At 43.0% G+C, this 17,270-nt stretch overlaps 2 protein-coding genes across 2 annotated transcripts in view; one reads left to right on the plus strand and one right to left on the minus strand.

Moving 5' to 3' along the window:
* Positions 1 to 13,358, plus strand: part of LOC147113663 (phytanoyl-CoA hydroxylase-interacting protein-like) — a 17,710-nt gene extending 4,352 nt beyond the window's left edge. Inside the window, exons 2-4 of the mRNA XM_085994914.1 lie at positions 3,696 to 3,870; positions 7,781 to 7,898; positions 12,139 to 13,358. Coding sequence (XP_085851040.1) covers positions 3,696 to 3,870; positions 7,781 to 7,898; positions 12,139 to 12,673 — 828 coding nt within the window. The 3' untranslated portion in view covers positions 12,674 to 13,358. The remainder of the gene's footprint in view (positions 1 to 3,695; positions 3,871 to 7,780; positions 7,899 to 12,138) is intronic.
* The window catches only part of fam13c (family with sequence similarity 13 member C), an 86,105-nt gene continuing 82,052 nt past the window's right edge, over positions 13,218 to 17,270 (minus strand). The window contains exon 11 of the mRNA XM_085994912.1: positions 13,218 to 17,017. Coding sequence (XP_085851038.1) covers positions 16,885 to 17,017 — 133 coding nt within the window. The 3' untranslated portion in view covers positions 13,218 to 16,884. The remainder of the gene's footprint in view (positions 17,018 to 17,270) is intronic.

Genomic DNA, 17,270 nt, shown 5'->3' on the forward strand with positions numbered 1-17,270 from the left:
CCCTCACACTCTCTCTCCCCCCCCCCTCTCCCTCACACTCTCTCTCCCCCCCCCCTCTCCCTCACACTCTCTCTCCCCCCCCCCCTCTCCCTCACACTCTCTCTCCCCCCCCCCTCTCCCTCACACTCTCTCTCCCCCCCCCCCCCTCCTCTTCCTCCAGGCCCGACCGGACTAACCTCGGTAGCACCTGCTGGTGAACAAGGCGGGCCTTTGGACCCGGTTGGCAGACTCCCGTGTCCGATTGAGATCGGGGACAGCCGTTTAAAAAAAAAAGCCAGAGCGGGCTCTCGCGGGCGGGCGGCGCATGCGCGGTCAGTGCCAGCGGCGCGAGGGGAGTAGGCAGGGAAACCCCGCGGGCTGGCGGCCGTTAGCAAGCGGATCACTTCGGGTGTCCATCCCGCGCTCTGGCCCCGACACCGTCAAACCTGAGAGGGGGAAGTAGAGAGAGACAGAGAGGGAAGAGGAGGAGAGAGAGGGAAGAGGAGAGAGGGAAGAGGAGAAGGAGAGAGAGAGAGGGAAGAAAGAGAGAGAGAGAGAGAAATTTTTTGAGCTTCAGGCCCCGAGTCCCCCCTGCGCGAGGGTGAGGAGGAGGGGGGGGGGGTTGCTAAACACAATATAAAACTCAAATAAATTGTTAATTAATTCCCTAACACATAATTCAAATATTTACCTTAGTTCCCTAACACATTGAAAGTGTGGGGAAAAAATCGTGAAAAATCAAGATGGCAGCCACTCACCTCGGTTCAGAAGGATAAGGCTCGCCCACACACGCACCGATTGGTCGACCGGTCAGGTCACCGAAGCGTAGGATTGGTCAATTGTCGAGTCACTCGACACTCAACTGTAGGATGGCACGCGCCAGGAACCCGCCGTCCGATTGGTCGACCTCGACGTCACACGGTCGCTAATGAGATGCTAATGAGCGGAACGCTGAACGTTTTTCGGATACCGCGGGCGGGATTTTTGTCCGGCCGAAACGTAAATACGCCTATGACCGGTCCGGAATCGCAAGCTTTCTTTTGAGGCAACGCGCGCATCGGTACGCTCTGTAACTTTCAAACGTATAGAACACAGACAGACAGACAGACATCGGGACAGACAGACAGAAGAGCTGCTTTATATATATAGAAGATATATAAAAGGATACTTCTGTCTGTCATTCCATCTGTCTGTCTGTCTTGAATTAACTCGAAAGTTATAGAGCATACCTACATGTGCGTTACGTCGAAAGAAAGTGGACGATTCCAGAACCGTCCTAAGTGTATTTACGTTTCGGCCGGACAAAAATTGCGCCCGCGGTATCCAAAAAACGTTCAACATTCCGCTCATTAGCATCGAGTGACGTCGAGGTCGACCAATTGCACGGCGGGTTCCTGGCGCGTGCGGCCGGGCCCTCCTACGGTCGAGTGACGGGACGATTGACCAATCCTACGCTTCGGTGACCTGACGGTCCACCAATCGGTGCCTGTGTGGGCGGGCCTTATCGTTCTGAACCGAGGTGAGTCGCCGCCATCTTGATTCCAAACTTTTCATTTCTTTTTCCCGCTTTCTGCGTCTTTAAAAAAAAAAGTTCCTTTTAAAACAGAAATTCTTTTAAAAAAAAAGTTAATTACTTTCTAAATCTTTTATCTAATCTCATTAATTTTCCTACCTTTCCCCGTTTTTGCAGGTAGGCCTCTAAGCCTGGGCGTCTGTTGCCAGCCATGCTGGACCCTAGGCAATTGTTTTGTGGCAAGCGCCTCCCACCCCTCACCCCCCCCCCCTTCGGTCTCCCCCATCACGTGATGGTTGACCAATCCTATGGCGTGTGTGGGCGGGGCCTGATGCTTAATAAGACAGAATAAATAAAAGTTACTTTAGTCTTCGCAAGCACTGGAGTGACTGCAGCAACTATTGCAACGTAAGTGAAGAGATAGCGAATAAATAATTCAGTTTTTATATCTTCTAACTTTATATCTTCTTTCCTTAAAAAAGTTTTTTAAGGAAAGAAGATATAAAGTTAGAAGATATACAAAAGGCGAAAGCTTTTAAGGAAAGAACATATAAAGTTAGAAGATTTCTGATTTTGTACTTTGCAGCTACTTTTTTTTTAAAAAGTAAAGAAATTTTGCAGTTTTTAATTAAGAAAAAAAAATTTCCGTGCTTCCAACCGACATGAGAAAATGGCCGCCGGCTTCTTCACGCACCTTCAAGGCTGGCCGCACCCGCCCTGAAGGCTGGCAGACAGCTTTTTTTTCTTTCTGCCCGGCCCCCCCCCCCCCTCTCAAGGGTTAACCCGGCAACCGGCTCTGGAGATTGGGAGGGGAGGAGGGTTACCCCGGCAACTGGGCTCGGCCATCTTTCATCCTGGCAGCAGTTCAATGCAGCAACACCACAGCGCCATATTTGATCCTGGCAACACGACAATTTCCTCGTGACGCCATCTTTGATCATGGCGGAACTTCAATGTGGGCCCGAACAGCGCCATCTTTAGTCTGGGCTGCCCGGTTTCTTCCTCCTTCCCTCTCTCCTTCTCTCTCGCTCGCTCGCTCTCGCTCTCTCTCTCTCGCTCTCTTCCAACAACAACATGCCCTCGAAAAAGCCTCGGCACCGCCGGGCACTCCAGCTAGTTTTTGATAAAATAGACAACAAATAGTATGAAATGTTTTGAGGATCTGGCAACTAATGGGTTACTGTTTCTTGTGAATATTTTTGTTAAATTGGCTCATCGACTATTTTAAAACAAGATTTGAAAAGTCACAAAACGTTATGTAACAATGCAACCTGGAAAGCCTACTCAGGCAGTGATTGCTGCATCAGGATGTAATTACAGTTGCTGATGAATATAATAAATGCATTACTTGAGTCAGTGTTTTGGCACAGCTGTTAACAGACCATCTGGAACTCTAGCTTGTAACTTCCGCTCCGAGCCACCCATTGTACCGGCCTAAGTTGGTCAGCTGTCGGTGGAAAATGGACAGGAGTTTTGTTCTGCTGGAACTCCACCCTTTTCATGTGCAACAATGAGGCTCTAATAGCATGGTGACATACATCAGATTTTCTATAATTTCCACTTCATTACTTCCAATTCATATTCTCTCTGGAATAAAAGGGTATAGGACTTGAGTTCCAGATCCCCAAGCTCTCGAGTCAATAGATGACACCTCCCGATCCTCCGGCCAGCAAAGACTTTTTCCTCGTGCCACTGTTGTTGCTCCTTCTCACTGTCATCTCACGCACTCTCCTGTGGCTCACTAGCTCCCCTGAGGTGGATGTCTCCTGAGATACTGCTTGGGAGGATAGAGTGAGTAACAGTGCATGCTGTAAAGTGCTGGCATCACTGAAGACTGGGGAATAGAGGTTAGAATGGTTTCCTGAGGAGTGGAACTCACATGTCACTTTCAATAGGACTGATATGAGGGTTTTTTGAAATGGTTCTGACCTGTAATGCAGGATAAAACCTCAACTGCCAAATGCCCTCCTACTTCCCCATGTCTGACGCACTGAATGGCCCCAGATTCGTAATCTGTTTTCCAACACAATCACAGTGGACAAAAAAGGATCCCAACAACCTTTAAGGTATTAGCTTCTTCTGAATTTAATATTTTTGTAACTTGAATGCCTTAGGGAAAATGTTAGTTTTAATCATGAGCACAATGTCTTCTGCTATATCAATGCTTGATTTATTTGAGATCAGAATTCCATTTGTTCTGTAGGATGTTCCTACTAAACTGGTGGCAAAAGCAGTTCCTCTGCCAATGACAGTACGTGGTCACTGGTTCTTGAGTCCCAGAACAGAATACACTGTGGCTGTTCAGACTGCATCAAAGCAAGGTGATGGAGATTACACCGTTTCTGACTGGAGTGAAGTTGTAGAATTCTGTACTGCAGGTAAAATGCTATTTGAATGAATTTCTTAAACAGGCCTATGGGTGTGGCGGGGGGCAGCTCAAGAGTTGGGGGAGAGGGAGACTTTGGAAAGGGGGCTGGGGGCCAGAGATGGGAGACTGGGGGTGGAGATGGAGAGAAAAGTTTCCCCTTTTCGCCTGGCCTTCTGGTTCTTGGAACATCTGACACAATAGATGCTGGTGCGAAACCACAAGTAAAGATTCTCAACTACTGGGGACCCAACCATTACAAGGTAAATCTGTTAACATTTGGATCATGTGATGTCAGATCACATGACTCCTACAAAGTCATATGGTCAAATGTCATGTGGTCAGAACCTCACGTGATCAAACCTCCAGGAATGCCTCCAACCAGAGTTGGCAGCCCTACTTCACCAGTATGTCAGGTACTGATGAGCTATTAACAGCCCCCTGCCCATCCCCCAGCATTTCAAACATTAGCAGCTGCAGCACATGGGAGGGAGGGAGTCCTGGGCAGGGGTCTGCAGGACATTAATCCCCCCCACCCCAATTTGGCTGGGATCTGACAGGCATTCCGTCCCTACAACAGCCACCTTGTCCTATGCAGGCTGCCAATGTAGCAGATCCTAGGATCAAGACATCCCTCCCTCAATGGAAAAGGACCCTGGGATGACAATGAACTAGGAAACCCAACAAACAGAAAGTGAACTGAAATCACATCCTGCTGGTAGGACTCCAGAATTGGGCACAATCCCAGCTGAGGGCGAAAAGAGGCAATGCTGCAGGAGATACAGCAAATCCTGGAATATTTGGCTAATCCAGTTTACTGAACATACAATTAGCATTTTGAAAATAAGGACCATCATGCAAGTCCCTTAGGTATCCCTAATTTACAGGTTTCACTGTATTGAGAAATCCACGAGTAGAATGTCTGATCTGGATTGTGCACTCCCTCTCCCCATTGTGCTTACCTAAGCCCGTTTTCAATGTTCCCCCCCCCTTTTTTTGACAGCCACAACATAAGCTGTTGCATATGAAAGAACTATTGCAAAAATTTTGGGTTGCTTGATTCTCAAATTCAGTAATATAATTGAGTTTAAATGCTTGATGCTGCCTTTCACATGAGGGAAAGGGCGAAAGCTTTTATTTCATGGTCATGTAGAAACAATTAAGAAAACAATTTGTGCTGGGAGGATAGCAGCTTGGAGTTCTGCCTCGAGTTTAAGAGTGATTGAAACTATGTTTTGAGGTTTTTATATCATGTACTTGGCTTTAGTGGCAGTGCTGACAACTGGGTGGTACTGGGAGCCCAGTCTAAGATGCTATACACCTTGGCTCTGAAAATGTGTGTGCCCAATGGCATGCTCCTGGCAAAAGGCCGCAGGGAGTGCAGCAGAGGGGCTTACTGGGCCACAGACTTTGCCAGTTTCTATCTGAACCACCCCAGATATGTTTCATGATGTTGAAGACGACGTGGCCCTGTGGATTTTCAGGGTCAGTGACTTAAATGTTTGGATCACTAACATTAAAGTACATTTAGCCATAATTGAGACAAGTCAGCAGCAGATTTAGACATTGGATTTTTTGGCAAATGGTGGATCCCTGGTTCAAAAATGAAGGACAGGGATGTTAATGATAAGTATGCTTACTTACTCGCTGAGCTATGAAAATCACACCACAAAAGCACTACTGTACTGAGAACAAAAGTGGTCTATTATTGTTACCTCATCTTCATCAGATGACTGCCCATATCTCTATAACATGCTCTGTGAGACGAGCCAGCTTTGGGGGGGGGGCGGCGGTCTTGGATGGGCCCACAGATTTTTTGTGGACTGGGAGTGCTACTTCTGGCCCCGCCAAAAAGATATTTAACATTTCCTGGGCTGTTTTGTGAGTGACTTCCAATGGTCCCTTTAAGGACTGCTGGTTAGGTCGCTCACCACCAGGTACAAATTGGGGGGGGGGTGGAAAGAATGTGCTGCACATACTCAACCCATTTGTACCTCAAAATTATGCCTTAGGAACCTGATTACAAGTAGTCCCCTACTGCCCATCTCTGGACCCTACCCAAGATGGCGGCAGCTGGAACGGCAGTGTAAACAGGTCGGTGACTCAGTGTGGAGAAGGGGGAGATGAAATGGGACATGGCTGGCTGGGGAGAGGAAGGAAATAATTGCAGGGCAGGCCTGAAGATTAGAGAGAGAGAAAAAAAAGACTTGCATTTATATGGCATCTTTTACGAACTCAGGACGTCCCAAAGCGCTTTACAGCCAATAGTCACTGTTGTAATGTAGGAAATGTGGCAGAAAATTTGCGCACAGCAAGGTCCGGCAAACAGCAATGTGATAATGACCAGATAATCTGTTTTAGTGATGATGGTTGAGGGATAAATACTGGCCAGGACTCCCCTGTTGTTCTTTGAAATAGTGCCATAGGATCTTTTACGTTCACCTGAGAGGGCAGACGGGGCCTCGGTTTAACGTGTTATCCAAAAGATGGCACATCCGATAGTACAGCACTCCCTCAGTACTGCACTGGAGTATCAGCCTAGATTTTATGCTCAAGTCGCTGGAGTGACACTTTAACCCACGACCTTCTGACTCAGAGGCGAGAGTGCCACCCAGTGAGCCAAGGCTGACGCCTTGAAAAGTGGGAGGAGAGGTGCCCGGGTCCAAGGTGGCAGCCAAAGTGCGCACGACTGGTCCTTAGATTACTTAGAAGAAAGGCAAAGAGCTAGATAATTGGAGTTGGGCCTTATGGGAGAGGAAAGCAGTCCAGCTTCTGAATGTCTGTTTAGAAGTGGGATGGAGCATCCAAGGAGGACGTTGCAGAGGAGTGAGGTCTGTTACAAAAGACAGTGCAGGGATTGAAGGTTGAGCGAGGACCAGTCACATAGCCGAAAGAGAGAAGACAACTTAAAAAGCCAGTAGCAGATGATGATTGATCCAGCAGCCATTGGAGGAGAGGTATGGATCAGCAAATCATCCAAGGAACCAATGGAGGAGCAGAGATTGAACCCAGAAAAGGAGCATAGTATTGTCTGAATAGCTTAGAAGGGGCATGAAACCTGGAGATAAACTGCAATCTAGAGGAGGGAGCTAGCGGTGGAGAGAATATCAACCAGGCCATCATGTAGAACACTTCAGTCAAGGAAAACCTGTAATGCAGTAGACCTCAAACCAGGTGCCAGTACATCAGCAGAAAGCTCAGAAGCTGGTAAAGGATGTAGATGAAAGCAAGCTGCCAGCGGGTTTCAGTCCCGGGATCAATCAAGCAGCAGACCGAGAGGACAACTCGGATGCAGTTTCATCTTTCAGTGGAGATGAAATATCAGGCTGTTTCTATAATGGAAGGCTGATCAGTAACACAAGGTTTATGCCCAGGCGGCAAGTTGAAAATCTATCCCGCTATCCGAAGATTAGGAGAACACAAGAGTGTTTATGTTAATTCAGTAAGCTAACTAAAACCGCAACGGTTTCTATTTGACATCTGGACAGTGGCACATTACCAGATATTGTACCATAGAAGTTTATAGAAGGAGGCCATTCAGCCCATTGTATCTGTGCTGGTCCTTTGCTAGAGCAAGCCAAAGATCATTCCACTGTCCTGCTCTCTTCCCCTATAAAGTCACACTCGTAGGGAGTGAGTGCTTGATACCAGCTGTTTAACCGAGCAGGAGAAATATCTGGGGAAGATGGAAAAAAAACTCCTTTTCATGACATTTGAACACAACAAAAAATGTTTTTGTTTATTCTTTGCTTTTGACCAAGTAACAATTGATTTTTATGCTTTTTCCCCTCAAAGTAATGTTTTCATGTGTATTCCACTAAATTACATTGATCTTCAAATCATGCCAAATAATTGTTATATTTTAATGTAGCATAAAATTGAAACATAATGTTAGTAATAAAATGCCTTTTATTTTTCTGCAGATTATTCCAAGGTTCACCTAACACAATTGATGGAGAAAGCTGAAGCTATTTCAGGGCGCATGTTGAAGTTTTCAGTTTTCTATCGTAACCAGCACAGAGAATACTTTGACAATGTTCGGTAAGGAAAATCTACATTTAATTCCATTGTTAAAGCTGAGATAAATAACTGTTTATTGTTGAACTCTAAGTGACCCCTGACGAGCAGACATTTTTTTTAAAAAGCTGCTAATCAGCATCTTAAGGATAATTGTACATTATTGGGAGAAAATAGTCTGTGTGGAGCAGTATGTTATCACATTTGGTGATAACTATATGCAAACATTTACTGCTGTCCGTGAAGCGAGGCAGTAGCTATTCTTTAATAGTCATAATTCACAGCCAGTGGCAAGTTTAGGTGTCTTGTGGTAAGTGAGATAAAATTATGCTGATTTACTACCTTATTAATAAATATAAATGAACAGCTTAGTTTTAAATGGCTCTGTGGTGCTTTTCTGAGTCTGGTGAAGTAGCAAAACATAATAATGCACATGAGAGGTTTATCAAAGTTTTAGAATGGGAATTTTTAAACTAACATTAATTGCAGATAATTGGATCTCCTGCAACAATGGCCCAGAAATTCGGGTCGGAGGCTTCCCGCGGGTGCAAGCCCCCGACCTGCACTTACCTTGCGCGCCGGCCGTTGAGCTGTGGGCCCGCGTGGGCTTCCGGTCCTGGACCTCCTCCAACTGCCGGCGCGCAGTGCTTGCTTATCCCAGGGGCGCAGTTAGTTCGATGCGTCCCCTGGGATCACGTGGGCCATGGGGAGCCAATGGTAGCAGGGAATGTTTCATTCATAAATTTGACAGGAAGAGCTGTCAAACCTATAAATATTATAAGCCCCAAAACATCACTAAAACTTCAAATAATTTTTTTTTTTTAAATCACATTTTAAAAATAACTATTTTAAACAATTTAAATTTTTGAAAAATTAATTACATTTTCTAACGGGGCTAAAAATAAACTTACCTTTCTTTAAAGTATTTAAAAATAATAAACCTGTGGAAAAAATGTTTTAATTTTAATTAATTCACCACTTGTTAAAAGCAGGCCTTGCGCCTGCTTTTTAAAAGTGTAACTGCTGGAGATTTACCCTCCCGGAGAAACCTGCAAAAAAAACGTAAGTTCAATGCGCACGTGCTGCCTCTCCGGTGCACGCGTTCGACCACTGCACCCCTTCTTTCAGGGGAATGGAAGTGCCGGTTTCCCACGTATGCACAGTGCATGCACGAAACCGGCACTTTCGTTGGGCCTACGCATGAGTACCCTGTGCGTACTCACGCATTGGGACCCGAATTTCTGGGCCAATGTCTATATCTTCAGGGCATCAAAAGCTGCGCAGAGGTAATCAGCAAATTATATTACATAAATCAGGGAATTGAGGAATTTAAAAAAAAATTCTTAGATGCTGAAAGCATTATAATCCAGATTCCCTGGGGAGAAGGACTGCAAACATCTGTCTCGTTAATTTACATGTTCACAAAATAAGTCATATTTCCCCCATGCAATCTAACATATCTAGTTGATGTTGAATTGATTTAAATGACAGTATGATTTTGAATAGCAATTTTGTTACTTATAATCATTTTTCTGATTGTATCCCACAGAGTTGGGGCACTTGGCAGAAAACCAGCTGGTGCCCAACATTCTGACCCACAATAGGGTTCCCAGCACCTTATACACTACATGCCAGGAAGGGGCAGAACGCAGGCTGGCAGGGGCCCTGAGTAGTGCTGTGGAGGTGGGAGGAGCACTCCTCTTGCTCTCGGCTCCACATCAAAATAATTATAAAAAATTACATTTTTGGTCCCATTGAGGACGACTGGATAGTCTGCAGGTAGACCAGATAATGCTGGTGCCTGGCTCCTGCTCTGCCGAATTTCCTGGAGGGGTCCTGAAGCAGACGTTGACTCCTTATTTACATATGCTGTTTCAGGTAGGCGCAATGGACGCCTGGGAAACCACCTTCACCAATGTGGCAGCGCCTGTACCCTGGGCACAGATCAGGCATGGGGTGTTGTGCCCTAAGAATGGGCACAATGAGGTCTAATTCTACCCCCCAACAGCCCCCACAATTGTGTCCAGCTTTGGTCCCTGTGCTCAGTGAAGGATTTGGAGCTCTGGCATGTGGCCAGGATGAGACCAAATCTTAGAGCTCTTAGTTATGAGGATAGCTTCCAAGTGTTATTTACCTTGGAGAAATGCAGCCTTAGAGGGGATATGATTAAAGTTTTAAAAATGATGAACTAATAGGAGACAGTCTGGTTAGATAGCTTATTAGAAATGAATAGGGAGGAAAGTATTTTTTTCCACAGTCTAATAGTCCTCAGCTTAAGAACCTTCTACTTTACTGACATCTCCTCCATGTTGATACTGCCCCACCCCCATTCTCCTGATTCCTAGTCCCCTTCTCATCCTGAGCTCCCATCCCTCCATTCTCCATCTCTTTGCATCCCCAATTTCAGAGCCCCATCCTCGGTATGCTTGGGAGTCTGCCCCCGTCCCCATTATGCTCCGGTGTCCCCCCGTCAACTCTCCTGTTCTCCCGCTTGCACTCCACGCAGTCATGGCTCTCTGTGGCAGTGGTCGCTGATGTCGGGGGTGGGGGGGCTGTGCACTGCAGTGGGAAATTTCATGCAATGATCGGCACATAAATAATCTAGAGGTAGCGTCCCGGAGACCCATGCCACATTTCATGAGTACCAATTATTCCAATGTACTTCCCGGCTTTCGTGGAACCCAGCATCCATAGTGGCAGAGAAATCCCTCTCTGCCTGGAATAGAGCAATGCAAGCATTCAATCCCAGAGAGAGCACAGTTTCTCTGCCACCATGGATGCTGGGTAAAGAAATCTCCATTGCACAAAAGCCATTTTCTCACCTGTTGCTGCTCGTGGTTTCAAAGTGCAGTTTGTATCTATTATAATATAAGTTATTTGGGACTGTCAGTAAGTGTGTTTGTACAGGTTTTACTGTATATGTTTCTAATTAGCAGAGATTGTGATGCGTCATGGCGACTGGTCTGGAGCTCGCGCGATTGTCTTAGGAGGCTGATGGGACAGGCTTGTTGGATCTCAGGATCTTTTCCTGCCCGCCTCCTTTTTATATGTTCATAAGTGAGGCATGTAATATGATGTGGAAGAAGTTTATTGCTCACAGAAATTCCAGTATGCAGCTTTGAATTCCTAGAGTTAAATGATTGCTGCCTAATCTCATTTAACCCCCAGGAATAATCACTTTTAATTACCAGACCAAGGGCTCAGCTGGGACTTGACTGAAAGAAGCTGTTTCTTAGTCCAAGGTTTCCTCTCTGCACATCAACTGAGCCAATCAAATGGTAAAAATATAGTCAGGTGCAGACTCACGCTGCAGCGAAACTCGAGGCTAGGTCTTTAATTGTGGCGAGCTGCTGGTGCTGGCTGTGCTTCCACAGGCAGCTCACCTGAAATGTACAGGATGTTTTTCTGGCTGATTTTGGACATGTTTAAGAAAATTCTTTTGTACAGATAGTATAGCTGGAATTAACCTGAAAGACCAGAATTTCTCCATTGGGACCAAGGAAACACACGTCTAGTTAAAAAGTACTGATATTGGCTCCCAGGGTCTTTTGCAGTAGCAAGAACCACACATCTACCCATAACTGGATATCTAGTTTTGTAACCATTACAGAGGTGGTGATCCAGCAGGTCTTGGTGCTATTGAATGCCTAAGATTTGTAAATGATCACTCAATCTGAACTGTGTCCAAGACCAGTCAGCTGAATCTTCCCTGTCTGGAAAAGAGCTCTGATGACAAGTTTACAACCAATATGGAAACTCGTGATTCAGATGTGGTCCAGGATTCTGGCATAGCATTATAACGGTGGCATTGTTTTACCAGGTGAATCTTCTCAGCCATTGGTCCGCTACACATTCTCTGCTGTCCTGATGTCAAAAATACATTAGTGTAGTGTCCTATACTGCTAGTTACAAAACAGCAACATGTCCGCTTAATGGCATCTGTACCATTGTTATTAACCTGAATGATTGATGGGAAAGTGGCTGGAGCCAGGATTGAGAATTTTTACATTACTGCACATTTGATCTATCATTTATTAGTATTATACAGTAAAGATGTAACTAAAAATATGTAGCGATGTTGGTGTGCATCAAAAGATACAATGGTCTAGTCTGACTTGCACTAACAATTCTTAGTTTCTCTTTCTGCTTTAGTGACAAAAAAGACAAACAAATGTATTCTAGCATTGTTCCAAGTCTTGGCAGCAGTGCTCAATATTCCTGAAGGATAAGTTGTATTACTGACAAATAAAAATTACTGTTCTAGGGAGCAACAAGGGAAAATTATGCAATCTTCCATAAAAGATAACAGTGGCAGTCATGGTTCTCCCATCAGTGGGAAACTGGAAGGCATCTTCTTTAGCTGCAACACTGAATTCAACACTGGAAAACCTCCGCATGATTCACCTTATGGGAGATACCGCTATCAGATCCCTGCCAGCGAACTCTTCAACCAGCACACTAACCTCTATTTTGGTGACTTTTACTGTATGTATACGGCCTACCACTATGTGATTCTTGTTATTGCGCCTGTGGGATCAGAAGGAGATGAATTCTGCAAGCAGCGACTTCCTCAGCTAAATATTGCAGACAACAAATTCCTGACCTGCACTGAGGAGGATAGCACGCTGGTTTATCATCATGCCCAGGATGCCATTTTAGAAATTATCTACACTGACCCAGTGGATCTCTCTCTCGGTACTGTGGCTGAGATCAGTGGCCATCAGCTGATGAGTTTGTCCACAGCAAATGCAAAAAAGGATCCTAGTTGCAAGACTTGCAATATTAGTGTTGGACGTTAACTGAACAGTCTACGATTTCCACATTACTGACATTAATATAGATTTCATTTTGTGTTATTTTAATTCTTTCCTCTTGAAAGCACGCATATTATGCAGCTTCTCACCAAAAGCTTACAGTTGGTTGATTTATTTACTGAAACATTCGTTTTACGGAATATGTAAATGTCTTTCTTTTTGTGAGATATTTCGTAAAGTTGCTGCAAAGTTCTAACAAAGCTAATAAACAGAAGTTCCTGCTTTAAGAATTATATAGTAATGCTTTGCTTTAAAAGAAAACACAATTGATGTTGATGTTAATGTACTCTTGCAAAGCAAAGATGTCAGCTTATTTTGTCGTGTTCTAAAACATAAATATTTAACCTGGATAAACTACGACTGATTGGAACAAGCATGAAGGTTACAGTTGCAGCATGACTTTATCTTGCAAAATAGAAATACAGTATTTGACACTTCCAACATGTTCATTAACGGTGTTCACATTACTTATAATCACTAGTTAACAAGAAACATTTAAAACTGCTGTATTTGAAGAAAATAAATGTAATACAATAGAAAAATATTTGTATTTGTACTGTTCAAAAAGATTTACAGTGCCAGTGTATGATTAACTACAGAGCATTTGTAGTAATTTGACAATGTTATGAAACCATACTACTTCTAAACAATTAAATGGTTGTAAAATGCAGACATTACTATCCTATTTATTACATTCCAACACCAATCTTAAGATTTGTATCATTAAGTTAATTATAATTCTTCTTAAAGCTACACTATTTGATAAATAGCTTCCTACAAAGAAATACAAAGTGCCAGCATTATTTATGTTAACCAAACAGTAGCTTATAATTTACTTGTTTTTTCATGCATATACAGTTTGACACAATGAGCCAGGAATGTTCCCCAACAGGGAAAAAATCTTAAAGCTCAAATTTTAAAAAGTTATTTAGAAAACTCTAAAATTTCAACCAAGAATGGCAACTTAACACTGCATTTAAAACATTCCGTACAAATTTGATTTCTGAATTTGGTAGAATATGAAATGGGAATTTTATATGGTGGCACAAATTATACAACCTGAGTTAAATTCTTTCACTGCCAATATGATTTTGAACAAATGCTTTCAGTCTAGGATAACGCTCCCCCTTTGTGCTGCTTCAGTTGAGTGTAGATGATAACATGGCTGAACCAAGCAAAGAAATTCATTGTTCATTCCCAGTTTACATGGAAGTTCAGATTCAGCTACAAATATTTTTGGCAAACTAGTTATGCATGTATAAGGATTTAACTTGTTTGTACATTCATTAGCATTGCAAAAGAAGTAAACTCAAAATGAGTTCAGTTCAATAAGCATTAAAAATACTTCAAATTGAACATTTTCTAAAAAAAAATAAAAAGCATAATGATGCCTTGACCGGACAGTGGCAACTTTTGTGTGCTCTCACCCAGAGAATGATTAAAGTTCCACATGATACACACACAGATGTGGCGACACCAAGGGCCAACAGACAGCTAGACACTTGTTAAAAGGATGGTTTCAAGGCAATGAGGGACAAGCGTAAGGAAATTGATTTGGGAGGGTGGGTAGTTATATACCCTACTTCAGTTTAAGCATCATTATAAGGTATCTGGATAAAACTATAAACAATCACCAAATAATCCAAAGTGAAGAAAAACAAACTATAAATCTTACAAGGAGAAAGGCGGGGGGAGAGTTATACTGGGCCATAATTTGCTGCAGGAGTGAATCTAATGGCGTCTGCCATTAGTTAGATGTGCTCTTGCATGTTTAGGGTTTAAAAGTTTTTTGCATGGCAAGTTGCTGAAAGTGTGAGCTGATAACATTGCAGAGGGGGAAACTGGCCATCTGGGACCTGACTGAACAGGGCAAGCAACTGTGTATTTCAGTGCCAGTAAGGTTGACTGGCAGTAATTAACACTGATCACTGTTACAATTGTACTTAAAGGGACAAGACTTAACTTTCTGTAATAACAACAGAAAATGCTGGAAAAACTCAGCAAGTCAGGCAACATCCGTGGAGAGAAATTTGAGTTGACGTTTCGGGTTTGACCCTTCTTCAACTTTCTGTGGTGAGTTTAGTTTGTATCTACTGTGCAAATACAGCAACTTCACGGTATTTCAATGGTGAGCTAGAGAGCAAGATGTCATTTTTGTGAAACTAATGGCAGAGTGGTGCAACTGGGACAGCAACTTTTGGATATTTGAGTTTAACCACGCATTTGCCGTACCATTTGCGCATAAATAATGGCAACATTAGCCTCACCGTTATTTTGACAGCAAATTATGCCCAATGACAAAGAGCACTTCTGAAATACATATAGGTACAGACTCAAGACAATAGCAGTACTATCACAATAATAAGGGAGTTGGAGAAGGAGGAACATAAAAAGGATGCTACTGGGCCTGAAACAGGGTGAAAATAATTCATGGACTCTGACTACTTCCTCCAGTTATTCACAGGGGAATACACTCAGTAACATGTTCTCTGTAATCAGAGATAATGAAGTAGGATTAACAGTCAATTAGATAGAGGCCTGAGACACATGTGTGCTCAAAACGAAAGGGATGAGATCTGAGAGATGCTGATGGACATTCTGTGAACACTGCGAAGGTCCCGCTACAGTGAAAACAAGCTATAGTGATAAAACAGACTCGGGCAACTAGCAACCCAATGGTTTTACATCCCTACCAGGTAAAATAATGGAATTAATTATCAAGGTTAACTTGAAGATTACCTGTGCAATATTAACCTACTGAACAGCAGCCAACATGGCATGTGACTAAAAACGTTGATTTGTTTTGTTGAGGAAATGACATACCAAGCAGACTGTAGAAAGCCTTGCTGCATTGAGCTAATTTACCAAAAGAATCTGACAAAGTTCCACATGAAAGACTGTTCCTTAAAGTTAAAGTGATCAAAATTCAAGATTAAACCTGGCAATGAATGAGAAATTTGCTATGGGGTAGAAAGAAGCAGCTGCCACTTGTTAGGGAAGTGACTTGAGAGTGGGCAAGCTCTGAATGGAGTATCCCAAGAACTGGCATTGGGAACTATAGTGTTTCTAATTTACACTGACAACTTGGATACAGAAGTGCTCAGTGCAAACTGGTCAAATTCATGGATAATACCAAACTAGTGAGGGTCAGTTGAATCTGAAGAGGCAGCCAAAGATCTATTAAAACAATATTGTGATAAAGGGACTTTGGGTTCTTTTTGGATCATGAGCTTAGATGGCCCAAATGGCTTTCCTCATCTTCATCTATCTTATGACATAACAGTGTTTCAATAAACAATGGATTGCTGACAGGATTGATGAGGGTAGTTTAAGGGTGTCATACCTTTATGACACATAGACCTAGAAGATGCTGCAGGAACATTAGATATGTACATATGTTTGTTTCAGAATGTTGTAAATTACAAAATATTATAAACAGTTCTCATGGTAATTACCAAAAATATAAATTACAACACTTTGTGAACAATATAAAGATATGCTAATCCCAGGTAACGTGGATCTAAAATGGTTAAAAGAACTGCAACTTGATCCTGTTTTAAATGGGCATGAAAGAAATTGGGATTGGAGTCCAAACAATTATAAATTCACTTCGAATTTCTTTTTTTCCTCCCTTCCATAATCAAACAAGAAATGACAATCTTTGATTGTATTTAAATTGCAGTTGACTACTCAATGTGCTATAAACTGAAGAAACCATCAAAACACATGAGCAAAAGGCAGGATGTTTTTTGGCTGTACTTGACCCACTCTCAGACCACAATGACACAGATAAAGTGCGATGGTGTCTCACACAGAGACCATCAATAAATGGCTCCCTCCCAAACATCTGCTCTGCCAAGAAATCATTCAACTATTCGCACTTTATCATTGTCCAGAATAGGGTGTATTTCATAAAATTCTCAAAGCTACCTACTCAAAAATATCATCAGTGCATCTTGTAGCGTTCGTTGTCATTAGCGACAGTGACTTTGATTAGTTGCTCAGCAACCCCTGTGTTCATTCTTGCCGTCACTGTTGGAATATGGAGACTTCAGTGATTAATAAAGTGCAGCCACGTGTTTCTATGGCACAAATGTGAGGATGAAATATCCAGAGCTTTAGAAAGGATTGAATAATTTCCTCTGGTTGCTGCAAGGACAAGATAATTGTCTTCAGTGTAAGGTTTTTTTTTTTTTTTAAGAACTCAAAACAGTTTTTGAGCCATCGTGCTTAGCGATGAGTACCTCCAACAATCGAAGCTTGGCTTTTATATGCTTGTACTCATTGTATTCTTCAGCCATTGGTATGCGATCTTCTTTCTGTACATTCCTACAAGAAAAGCTTGTGTAATTATTACCGTTTACAGGGAAAGTAATATGGTTAATTAAAACTCTGTGCCGCAGAGTGGGAGGTTGTGGGCTTGCAATTACAATTCCCCCAAAGTGAGTTCCTGGTCTCAGCTCCACTGTCAATAGAATATGCCAAGTGAATATCAGGTGCATCTCCACAGGGAAGTAAGAGGGACTGAACCTCTTGCCCAGGCTTCCAGAAAAAGAGTACTGTTAATTCTAAAATTATGAGG

The sequence above is a fragment of the Somniosus microcephalus genome, chromosome 8 (genome assembly GCF_052327205.1).
Source record: "Somniosus microcephalus isolate GS21.2 chromosome 8, FLI_Smic_1.0, whole genome shotgun sequence".
Taxonomy (NCBI): Eukaryota; Metazoa; Chordata; class Chondrichthyes; order Squaliformes; family Somniosidae; genus Somniosus; species Somniosus microcephalus.